At 43.1% G+C, this 13,391-nt stretch overlaps 1 protein-coding gene across 1 annotated transcript in view; it reads right to left on the bottom strand.

Annotated features, from left to right (window-relative positions):
- The window catches only part of LOC138784436 (uncharacterized), a 33,567-nt gene extending 26,290 nt beyond the window's left edge, over positions 1–7,277 (bottom strand). The window contains exons 1-2 of the mRNA XM_069960011.1: positions 7,197–7,277; positions 145–540 (exon numbers count right to left, since the gene is read on the bottom strand). Coding sequence (XP_069816112.1) covers positions 145–540; positions 7,197–7,233 — 433 coding nt within the window. The 5' untranslated portion in view covers positions 7,234–7,277. The remainder of the gene's footprint in view (positions 1–144; positions 541–7,196) is intronic.
- Positions 7,278–13,391: the final 6,114 nt, after the last annotated feature.

Below are 13,391 nucleotides of genomic sequence, written 5' to 3' on the forward strand. Positions count from 1 at the left end.
CTTATAGATGTAACAAACATTTGCTGGATAACCCAGTACAACACTATCTGTTACTAAATACTTATAGATCATAAAGCTGATGTAAAAAAACATCTGGACGCCTTGTCTGTTTGTCTGGTCTAGTTTTATAGTCTAAAGCATTACCTGAAAAAGTGAGAGACGTCCCGAATGTGTCAGACCAAGTGAAGGGCTTATGGACAGTTATATTTATAGTTGGATATATAGTTACTTCACAGCAGAATGTGGTCCCATCTGAAGGTTTCCATCCTCGGATTATGAGAGACGCTGTCCGGTTATCAGGATGGGTGACTGTAGACATCCGCTCCTTATACTCTTCTAGAATATTCCCAGAACCGTCTGTGATGGGTTTCTTGATATTATAGCAGGATGATCCATTACGCTCCCCCCAAAGTATCTGTGCCTTCCTTCTGTAGCGCTCAGGATAGGTGTAAGAACACGGGATGGTGACTGATTCTCCTTCCCTCACACGGACGCTTCTTGGTTGGTAAATACAGTAATTATCTGATGTCCAACAAATCCCTGGAATAAACCACATAGAGAAATGGGATTGAATAATAATAATAATAATAATAATAATAATAATAATAATATATAATATAATATATAATATAATATTTGTATAGAAGCACTCCTAGAAGCAGCAGCAGCATAAAGGATATAAAAGAGCACTGTTGGGCAATTTAGGCTGTATTATATAATAAGGGCCCAAGGTGAAAACTAATATTCACAGTGATCCGGTGTACTTTCTTGTTTTTTTTCTCTCTCGCCAATCACCCCCTCATCTCTCCATAGGCTTATTGTCAGGATATATAGAGCCAGAAAGTCAAAGGACAGGTGCAGTCCTAACACTGGCACCCGCCCCGCTGTCCCTGCTTACTTGCCACAACAGTCCTAAACGACAGTGGACACCTTGTCGACGGTCCCTATCCTATATAGCATGAACATGGAACAACAGACAGGACAAACGAAACACAATACAAAAAGGTTAGAGGTCCTTGTCAGCAATAGGAGGGTGGTGCAGTACAAAATGTAGTCCAGGAGAATAGTTAAAGTCCAAAAGCCAAAAGTCAGAATATACAATGCAGAGAAGATTGCTAGGTCGAGACACACTAGTAAACTAGGCTCTATCGCAGACAGGGGATGGTAGACAGAAGGATACTTATGAAGCCTGGAGTCCCAGCCCCAGGCATGATTGGCGCCGAGATTACAGGTCTGGTCCATACACTGACAGCTGACTGGTGGGTTCAGCCGTCAGTCAAACATCAACTAAATACATAAGATCGGACACGGGCGGTGAAGCCCTGCCCGCGGCTACATCAAGAAAGGCACTGCCATGCCCCCAGCAACCAGGCCAGCTGCTAGGGGCGTCATCGGCTTCTCTGTTAGACTGACCCCACGCTGCGGCAGAGCTGGGAGCCGAGCGCGTGTTCGGACACCTGACACTTGTATGAGCAGCATGTAACCAAATCCCTCAGTGAGTTGCTAGTCCATCTTGTAAAGGAAAGTCAGAATTTAGCCATCTATCAGAATGAAGGGGCAGACAATAAAAATTTCTTTCTGGTAAGGTATATTAAAATATTCCTTATATTCTCTTGTACTTTTTTTTTTAAATTAAGGACACTAAGTGATTACAGTCTACGGGTCCATTTACACAGAAAGATTATCTGACAGATTATCTGCCAAAGATTTGAAGCCAAAACCATAAACAGAGATCAGGTCATAAAGGAAAGCCTGAGATCTCTCCTCTTTTCAAATCCATTCCTGGTTTTGGCTTTAAATCTTTGGCAGATAATCTTTCTGTGTAAACGGACCCTTAGGCTATGTTCACACTACGTAAAGGGCCTATTACACAGGTCGTCAGAGGAGCAAACGAGCACTCTCAGCGCTCGTTTGCTCCTCGTTCCCCGCTCGCTGCCGCCGCTATTCAACGCAGCTACAACGAGCGGGTGAGTGCGGGAGGCGGCGGCGGGGAGCTGCGGGGGGGCTGCCCAGGTGATCGCTAATCGTCCGGGCAGCCCATAGGATATAGCAGCGTCTGCTGCCGACGCTCCTATTCAACGGAGCGACGGCAGCAGATCGCTGCTATATCAGTCGCTTGTTTTTCAACATGTTGAAAAACAAGCGACTGCAACGATCAGCCGACATGAACGATGTCGGCTGATCGTTGCACTCTATTCCACGGGACGATTATCGCCCGTAGCGGCCGATATCGGCCGAATACGGACGATAATCGTTCCGTGGAATAGGGCCTTAAGTTCCGCAGAAATCAAGGTCATTGCTACAACGGTTGTGATCTCTGCAGTACTTATGTAGTTCTGCAGGTTAAGGGATCTCAGCCGGAGTGTATTCACATAGTATACACTCCGGCCGAGATCCCTAGCGGCAATGTAGAAAACCGACACCGACTATTCACTGAATAGCGCCCGCAGAAAACCCTGTGAGTTCAAACAATGGAGCGAGCGGCTCCGGCTGCTCGCTCCATTGTGTGCTGTGAGAAGTTCTGATGTGGGCGCACACGGATGCGCCTGCATCGGAACTCAGTGGCGCTAAAGATCATCCGGGATGATCTTTTCTGAGACTGGCTGTTCCGTGACCCGGCCGGGTCACGGAACGACCAATCTCATACAGCGTCTGAACATAGCCTTAAAGGGGTAGTGCGGCGGTAAAGAATTATTCACAGACTAACACACATTACAAAGTTATACAACTTTATAATGTATGTTATGTCTGTGAATGGCCCCCTTCCCCGTGTCCCACCAACCCCACCCGTGTACCCGGAAGTGTTGGTGCATTATACATTACCTGATCCGTGTTGAGGGCAGTCTGCCATCTTGTGCCAAACGTCATGTTCGGACGTACAGCCGAGTCGCTGCCGCCCGTTCTCCCTCCGCCGCGTCACAACTGGGCTCAGCCGCGATTGGCTGAGCACAGTTATGCTCAGCCAATCGCGGCTGAGCATCGGATGACGCTGCAGAGGGCGGCCGGCATTCGGGACAGTCGGAGCTGTTCGCCGTCCGCCCAAAGAAGATGTCACTCGCTGAAGATCGGAGACGGGTGTCGGCACGTGACAGGTGAGTATAGCGCACAACACTTCCGGGTACACGTGTGGGGGTGGTGGGTCACAGGGAAGGGGGCCATTCACAGACATAACATACATTACAAAGTTGTATAACTTTGTAATGTGTTTTAGTCTGTGAATAATTCTTTGCCGCCGCACTACCCCTTTAACCTGTGCACAAATCTTGTCTCATAGTTTTCACATTCAGCAACTTCCCTAGGGCACCAACCACCTAATTAGCATAATGAATAAAGTAAATGTTTCCTAAAAATGGCACCGAGGATGAAGGTAAGAAAATAACCTTCATCCTCAGGGTCCTAAGTCCTACGAGAACATAACAGCAGGTCTTCTAACCTGCTGTGAGTTTCCCTTCAACCTCTTACTGACTATTTATAGTCCTTTCTATGGCTGCTCAGCAGTTGTTATATATAGAGGCGTAATCACAGTTCATTCATAGAAAAGTAGAAATGAAGCGGCACTCACCACTGTATACGTGCAAAAAAATCGGTGCTTGTTTATTCGTCCATAAATAGCAGACAAATTTTCTCAGCAGGTAAGACGCCAACACTTCATGATGATTACAGGTGACAGCTGTTTCGCTTTACTAAGCTTCTACAGACCTGCCTCTCTCGTTCACGTCACTTCAGATATACCTGGATACTCCTCCTATCCTAGTCACGTGAGCGGGATCAGCTTACAATACATAAAACGTGCATAATGTGATTTAAAAACAAAATAACATCCTAGCTACTGTGCTTTATTTAATATTTACAAAAATACACTTAAGTCTACTCTATCATTTAACCCTAGGTTTCCCTGGGCATTGGTTTTCAAAATCCAATGTGCTTCCAGCTGCACAAGACGTTTACGTCTATTCGGTCCTGGTTTTGCTCGTTCAATACCACAAAAAGACAAAACATTTTGGTTATTTCTATGATCATCCCTCACATGATCTATTAATCTACGTGACCCCTCACCCGTTCTAAGGGAACGTATGTGTTCACGGAACCTAGTGTGAACTGGGCGTATAGTGTTACCTATATAAAACCTCCCACATTCACACCAGATTACGTACACTACAAAATTAGAGCGGCAGCAGATGAAGTCCTTTATTTTGACTTCTATCCCCCCTATGTTTAGGTATTTATTGGGCAAAAATTGGGGACACCAATTACAATTGCCACATTTGTGATTTCCTATCGGGGTCATTTTATCTAACCAGTTAGTTTTTTGTTTTTTATATCTGCTGTTCACCAAGATGTCTTTTAGATTTTTACTTCTTTTAAACGTTATTATAGGTTTGAACTTCCCTATATCTTCTAGTGACGGGTCACTTTCGATTAAATACCAATATTTTTGGATAGTTTTTTTTAATTTTTTCTGACATAATACCGAACTGAAAAACGAAAGTAAAACGTTCTGTTTTTCTATTTTTACTGTCTTTTTTAGGTGTTAGGACTGTTCTCTGATTTTTTATTTTTTGTACTTTTTTTAGGGCTTTGTCTAATACTTTACTGGGATAACCTCTATTGATAAATCTATTATACAATTCCTTCGCTTGTTGAGAGAAACCTTCTTCTGTGCTATTAATTCTACGGAGACGTAAAAATTGGCTATACGGTATAGATTGTTTCATATGTAGTGGGTGATTACTATTGTAATGTAATAATGTATTACATGCTGTATTTTTTCTATAACCATAAGTAACGATGTTGTTGTTCTCTATTTTGACTAGTACGTCTAGGAATTCCAGTTCCAATGGCCCTACTTTGCTAGTGAATCGCATGTTCATTTCATTATCGTTGTTTAAATAACTTACAAAGTTGTCGAACTCTGCTCTAGAACCTCCCCAAATGATGAACACATCGTCCACGAATCTTACATAATTTTTTATATGTCTGAGGAATGAATTTGCAGGTCCAAAGACATAACGCCTTTCAAACAACGCAATAAACAGATTGGCGAACGTGCACGCAATGGGCGTGCCCATCGCCGTACCATGTCTTTGGCTATACCATGTGTCGTTGAACTGAAAGGCGTTATGTCTCAAGATGAATTCCAAAGAGTTCCAAAATCGTCACCTTTGTCACTCTCTTGTAAGATTTCTCTGATTGCCTGCACACCGAGGTCTTGGGGGATCCTCGTGTACAGGCTTTCAATGTCAATAGATGTTAAAATACAACCATCTTCCCACTCCATTTCTCCCAATACTCTTAGGAACTCATTAGTGTCCTTCACGAGAGCTGGGACACTGTCGAGGAGTGGCCTTAATAACCAATCTACATATTTGGAAATATATTCCGTTACAGAACCCACCCCGAAGACGATAGGTCTACCGGGTGGGGAGACTAAACTTTTGTGTAATTTAGGTACAAAGTACCAGCATGGATTAGTAGGTGATGTTGGTATTAATTTCTCGGCCATTTTCCTCGACAGTATACCCTGCTCTACATATTTTCGCAATAAAGTACGTAAATGGGACATATATTTTTCAGTGGGGTTTTCTTTTAATTTCTCATATGTCGTGGCATCGTGACATAGGGGGGATAGAAGTCAAAATAAAGGACTTCATCTGCTGCCGCTCTAATTTTGTAGTGTACGTAATCTGGTGTGAATGTGGGAGGTTTTATATAGGTAACACTATACGCCCAGTTCACACTAGGTTCCGTGAACACATACGTTCCCTTAGAACGGGTGAGGGGTCACGTAGATTAATAGATCATGTGAGGGATGATCATAGAAATAACCAAAATGTTTTGTCTTTTTGCGGTATTGAACGAGCAAAACCGGGACCGAATAGAAGTAAACGTCTTATGCAGCTGGAAGCACATTGGATTTTGAAAACCAATGCCCAGGGAAACCTAGGGTTAAATGATAGAGTAGACTTAAGTGTATTTTTGTAAATATTAAATAAAGCACAGTAGCTAGGATGTTATTTTGTTTTTAAATCACATTATGCACGTTTTATGTATATTGTAAGCTGATCCCGCTCACGTGACTAGGATAGGAGGAGTATCCAGGTATATCTGAAGTGACGTGAACGAGAGAGGCAGGTCTGTAGAAGCTTAGTAAAGCGAAACAGCTGTCACCTGTAATCATCATGAAGTGTTGGCGTCTTACCTGCTGAGAAAATTTGTCTGCTATTTATGGACGAATAAACAAGCACCGATTTTTTTGCACGTATACAGTGGTGAGTGCCGCTTCATTTCTACTTTTCTATGAATGAACTGTGATTACTTTTCTAAAGCTACCATAGAGCTGAGCACCCCACTCGTGAATGGACAATTGGTCTGTATATAAAGTCCAGCTAAGCACATAGTGCTCCCCATAAGCGTTCTAATAAGCCTGCTGTGCCGGTCTTTTTCTATTTAAAATATTATATATAGAGGCGGCTCAGATGCTGAGGTTATGCTGTGTGCGGTGGTGGCTGTATGTTATAGCTGACAGCCGCTACTGAGTGTAAACTTCATCCTAATTCTAGGAGTTTAACCATGATAAGTCTACTTCATAGACAAGAAAATAGAACAGGTATAGAGGTGAGAATGTGCAGATGTAAAACCCTGTGTCTTTGCTTTTGTTTTTGTTTTTTTAATAAAATTTAAAAGTTACTAAAACATGGCACAACTATTCTATAATCTGGGACCGAGCTGCAGAATAAGGAAAACCAACCAGCTTTACTGCATGCATGGTATAAAAGCAAAGGTTCGTAACAGCTGCAGAAGTGGGATCTGTTTTTCTCCAATTTCTCCCTCTAAATAATAATTTTTTCTGGTTTGCAGGATATTTTATGGTAACATGATGGATGACTTTATAAAGTAATGTTGGAAACACACAAAACCCCATATGGTTCTGTGTATAGAATAAAAAAGTTCTGGCTTTTGGAATTTCAAAAAATTGAATGACAAACGTATTTTTTTTGTAAGTTAGGAGACACATAAATATCTGATGGGAGGAAAGGGTTAAATGATAACTTTTCCTCCTAGTTTTGACATCTGCATCCTGGGGGGGGGGGGGGGGGGGGGGATTTTTCTCATCTCCAATATTTACTTTTAAAACTCAATCCATTGTCCCTGTAATATATTACATGGAAGGTTTGCAGCTGCTTATAGTATCTTACCATAAAGGCAACAGAAGAGAAGGAAGGAAAGTCTCATCGTAGATGGTGGAGAAAGATCTGGAAGCGATCAGACATCTACAGACGCTTGTCCTGTGTGTAATGATTTCTTCACTTATGTAAAGCAAGAGGAAGAGACCAGAAGGGGAAGTCACACATAGAGACGCAGAAGAAGGGGCGATAAATTCTGGTCCCACAAAAACGAAACCATCACGGTTTGCAGTCTGGTAAATGTTACAGCGGCAGGAAAATGTGAGAGAATGATCCGACAAACACAATAACTAATACCATGACAACAATCATACTGCTCACAAAACACAATGTAATAACTAATACCACAACAATCATACTGCTCACAAAACACAATGTAATAACTAATACCACAACAATCATACTGCTCACAAAACACAATGTAATAACTAATACCACAACTATCATAGTGCTCACAAAACACAATGTAATAACTAATACCATGACAACAATCATACTGTTCACAAAACACAATGTAATAACTAATACCACAACAACAACAATCATACTGCTCACAAAACACAATGTAATAACTAATACCATGACAACAATCCTACTGCTCACAAAACACAATGTAATAACTAATACCACAACAATCATACTGCTCACAAAACACAATGTAATAACTAATACCACAACAACAATCATACTGCTCACAAAACACAATGTAATAACTAATACCACAACAATCATACTGCTCACAAAACACAATGTAATAACTAATACCACAACTATCATAGTGCTCACAAAACACAATGTAATAACTAATACCACAACAATCATACTGCTCACAAAACACAATGTAATAACTAATACCACAACAACAACAATCATACTGCTCACAAAACACAATGTAATAACTAATACCACAACTATCATAGTGCTCACAAAACACAATGTAATAACTAATACCACAACAACAACAATCATACTGCTTGTGTCTTTTATTGGGCAACAACACAAACATATAAAAAAAAAACACCAAAATTGCTCAGTGCAAGTGACCCTAGCACAGGGGGAGTCCTATAATAAGGGTGTATATTACAGCTCCATAATATCATATAAAGCAAAAAAAACTAAAATGTGTATAAAATCATGCAACATAATGCATATAAGGTTCTGAATGCAAATACAGAAGGGCCAAAGCTATCAATGAAGTTTTTGAGACAACCAGAACAATCCCATTGAAATCTATAGGGGGGGAAACAACACAGTTTGAGGGGGGGGGGGGGGAGCCACTCCCTTAGTGAGGTGTATTTTGGAAAAACTGCAACAGAGCCTCAAAAACACCAAAAAGTAGAGAAAAACACCTCCCCAAAAACCACCATGTATGTAAGGTAGATCATAAACTTTCATTGACCTCTGGCCGCTGGTGTTTTTTCCAAAAAAGGAAAAAAAAGGATAAATACAGATAAAACATGATCCACTCTAAAATAAGAAAGGAAGCAAGCACAACACAGGGCGGCACCGTCCACGAGGCGAAATGAGCAATTTGCCTCAGGCAGTGCTCCTCCCTGCCTGTGGGGGCAGCATTTAGAAATTAGTACAGCCAGTCCTAAGCTCCTAAGATGCAGGCAGAATCTCTATGAAGTACTTCTAAGCAACCAGCAGGGGCAAGGTAAGCTTAGATGCAAATGTCTATGTATCACAGTACAGTTAGGAGGTGGCCAGCAGGTAGTGCAGGGCTCATGGGCTGACATGTTATACAGACGCTCTGAACTCCTGATCTGTCACCATATCATTTTATATACTTCAAGGAGAAGTCCGGGCTCTGACTTTTTTTTAAAAGAGCCTGGAGGGAGGTGGCTGAACATAAAACCATGCACCTACCTCCCTGGATCCAGCGAAGGAACCCACTGTCCTCCGCTCAGGTTACCGATCCCCCGATCCTCAGTGGTTAGGGGCACAAAGGTCTTTATTACATGGGGTGATTATTAATATACGGAGGAGGCTGAGATCACCCTGTGTATTGGGGTCAATCAGGTTGGTCTGAGCCATCGAAGAAAGATTGGGTGTTGGTTGCACATGTGCCCGTAAATAAGGGGATGTCCCTCCATGTCTAATCCCTATGCTGTGTATACAGATTAACTGCAAGATTTAAGAATTCAAGAATCAGGGCTTGACTGCTATCTGGATGGGATATGGGATAGGGATGGGGCACATACCCCCTCCTTCCCGCTATCACGCGGCTCCGACATCTGCCCACATTTGCTTTTGCTCAGTCTTTGTTCAAATTTTTTTTTTTGCTACCGGGTTCTTGAGAGACACGTTTCCTTGATATTTCTCCTCGATAACCACAAAAAGAGAAGTCGTATAAAAGTAGTGAACTTGAGTGACTGTTTATACTGCAAACAAGTGTAGACCACAAGCATTGCTGGAGGAATTACTTCTATCGTTGGAGTTTTTTTTTTTCTGTAGTTGCCTAACTCTGTACAGGCAACTTTTTGGCACGGGCACCAATCGTTAAAGGTGAACGATCAGCAGGCTAGACTAATCTAATCTGTTTATAGCCCCCTATAGCGCCCAGAACGCTGAGGAGGAAGGTATGTGTCTTACCTTCCTCCTCAGCACCGGTCCTGTGCTGTTAATCGGTGTAATCTTTGGCTGGAATCACTGTCAGGAGCACTGCCCCGCCCCCACAGCATCTTCCAGCCCACCCGCTTCATTGATAATCAGTAGAGCAGGCGGCCAGGTGACATGCTTTTATTTTATGTTTATTTATATGTTTTATAGTTTCTACGATTATATTCTGCAGGATGGTACCATTACCGTGATCCCCAGATTATATCATTGTTATGTGTTATTAACGTTTTATAGGTTTAATTTAAAAAACAACAAGGTTTGATATCTCTATATTCTCACCTGTATACAGTAACTGTATACAAGAGAGGGATTGTAAGGACAGTCAGCTAAACTGGACAGAGGAGCAGACATGGACTGTGAACCCTAGGCTGGCTCCCGCCCACTGTCCCTGCCTACTTACCACTGTGTGACCTAGGAGGCAGTGGGTAACTGGGTGGCAGTCCCTGGCCTAGTCAGGTGTAACACAAAGCACGGACAGACGAACAAACGCAATAAAGAACAGTGACGGTCAAAGGTCACAACAGCCAGGCAAAACGTAGTCAAAGGTCAGACAAAAAGGTCAGGGCAGACGGATAATGAGGATAATTAGAATACAAAGCAGAGGGTCAAAGATACAAGGCAAACAGAGATATAAGACACTTAGCAGGAGCAGCACTCAATAGCTAGCCCCATGGTGGTGAACTTAGGAGATATGTATCCTGTCCTGGCCCGAATGGACCAGGCCCCCGATCCTGGCAGAAAGACCTGGTAACGAGACAACTGACTGGCAGGAAGACCTGTCAGTAACATAATAACCAAAGCAAAACAAAGGAACTGCCAGAGAACTAAGCAGGTGAGACGGGTGTGGTGGACGCTATCAATCACCACACAACAAGTGCTGAAATCAGACAAGGTTCAGACAAAATGCAAATACAGAATCATGGCCAAAAGTGCAGTCTCATTCGTACCTTACAAACCGAACCCCGATGTACGTCGTAGGTCGTGAGTTGTTTCATTAAAGGGAAACTAACAGCAGGTGGTACATTTTATGATAACATGAAGGGTGTGATCAGACATCTACGTCCTGTGTTTCACGCTTTCTTTGCTCAGATGAAGGAAGAGAAAGAGACTAGAAGGGAAGTCACACATAAAGACGCAGTAGAAGAGGTGATACATTTTGCTCCAACTGAAAGTAACTGCGGCTGCAGCTTCATAACATCTGCAGCTTCATAAGTCTGCAGCTTCATAACATCATATAAAGCAAAAAAAAAAAAAAGTCCATGAATGCAAATACAGAAGGGCCAAAGCTAGATAAGAATACAGACTGGGAGAGTATATACATGTAGTAAAATGTTCCCATATAAATACAGGCTAAGGGGAGATAAAACATGAACCACTATAACTGGAAGCAAAAACAACACAGGGTCCATGAGGGTCCACCATCCATGAAGCGAACTCAGCAATTTGCTTCAGGCTGTGCACCCCCCTTCCTGTAGTGGGCAGCTGTTAGAAAATTGTACAGCTAGTCCTCAGCTCCTAGTCAGGCTGTATCCCTAGGAAGTAATTCTAAGCTCTTAGCAATCAGGGGCATAACTAAAAAGGACCCTCCTCCCCCATCCCCCAATTTGTTGTCCTCTGCCCAGTAGATAGATATGCTAGGCATCTGCCCTGGTATTCCCCCAGTAGATAGTACCCCACATGGTAGACATCTCCCCCACCAGATAGTGTCACCAAAATTAGCCATCTCCCCTAGCGTCCCTCCTGGTAGACATCTCCCCTGATATCCCCCACCCCCAGATAGTGTCACCAAAAATAGTAATCCATCTCCCCTAGTGTTCCCTTGTGGTAGACATCTCCCCTGGTATCCCCCCAACCCCACCCCAGATAGTGTCACCAAAATTAGCCATCTCCCCTAGTGTCCCTCAAGGTAGACATCTCCCCTGGTATCCCCTCCTGCCCACCCCTGATAGTGTCACCAAAAATAGCCAGCCTCCCTAGTGTCCTACCCCAAATACATAGTGTCCCCCATGGTAGGCATCTCCCGTGGTAGTGTGATGACAGCTCAGAAGGGCCAGTCTATTACAGGCATGGGCCTCCTGATGCCGTGGACCCCGTAGCAGCCGCTATGGTGGTAGTTGCGCCCCTGATAGCAATGGCGAGGTAAGTGTAGAAGCAAATGTATATGTACTACATAGCAATCAGGTGAGTTGCAGTTGGTAGATGGGAGATTTATATTTTTGATATAGGGAGAACAGGGCAGATGGGCTGACAGGTTATACAGCCACTGTGCACTCCATCCAGCCTAAAGTTACAGCTCCCCCTGTTCTCTGATGCTTTATGGTTCTGCCCAGCATGTTGTATATACATGCACCGTACTGTCACCCACTATGTCCTGATCTGTCATTATACTTTTGTATATGCTTCAATCCTTACATGGGTTTTCTGACACTCTGTGATCTCTGGCAAATATGCCACCATATTGTCCCTATGCCATAAGAATATGGTCTTGCAGCCAATCATTGGCTTCAGTGGTCGGGGCACATAGCGCTTTATTACATGGGGTGATTATATGGGCAATCAGGTTGTGTTGACCGGTTGAAGAAGCATTGGGTGTTGGATGGCCCAACTTCCCGTGTACAAGTGGACATTCCTCCACGTCTGCAGTGTCTATACAAATCAAGGGCAGGTGCAAGATTTGGAAGCAGGGCTCAGTTCCTCGCTGAATGTCAGGAATAAAGCAGGGATGGAAGTTCCCAAGTTCATTGGGAACTGACACGGACATTGGAGAGATGGTGTCTCTTTTGATGTTCATAGAATTATAGCCAAAACAATTCTTCGTTCAATGTAAATTTTTACTTCCCGATTCTGCAGACATTTCCTGGATATTTCTCCGAGATCACCACAAAAAGGGAAGTCATATAAAAGAGAGAACATGACTGACTGATGATACCGCACACAAGTCTACACCACCAGTATTTCTTTGTTTGTAGCATGGGCGACGATCTATAAGCTGAATAGACATAGGTACATTTTAGCAAACATGTCCTGAATCTGTAAGCCATCTGCCCCTGTATCACAGGGTATAGGTGAGCTAGAGAAGTGGACAGAAAGTAAGGAGTAACACAGGACTGCAGGATCTGACTACACACAGGGTTTGTATGTAGTCTGTAACCATGGAAACACTTTGCTCTGCAGACATTCTATAACATGGAATGGTAAAATCCTATTTTACAAATTGTCATTATATTCCAATTTTAAACGGGGTGTCAAAGCAAACCAGACTGACTAGAAATCCTCAGGATAGGCCATCAGTCACTGATTGTTGGCTTCTGACACCTGTTCAGCAATTGTATTGCACAGTGTATAGGGCGGGAAGCAGTGGGTTCTGTTGTGACAATGCGTAGCTGCAGCTTAGCTCCCATTCAAGAGACAAGGGGCTGAGCTGCAGTAACCACATCCGGCCACTACACAATGAACTGAGACAACTGCATCTGGCCCCATTCCCTGTGTAGTGAAAGCGCTGAACACGTGATTGGTGGGGGGGCTGATTAGGGACTGATGGCCTGTCCTGTAGAGAGCTCCTCAATCTTTTTTAACCTTAGGTAA

Source organism: Dendropsophus ebraccatus, chromosome 1 (assembly GCF_027789765.1).
Source record: "Dendropsophus ebraccatus isolate aDenEbr1 chromosome 1, aDenEbr1.pat, whole genome shotgun sequence".
Classification (NCBI taxonomy): Eukaryota; Metazoa; Chordata; class Amphibia; order Anura; family Hylidae; genus Dendropsophus; species Dendropsophus ebraccatus.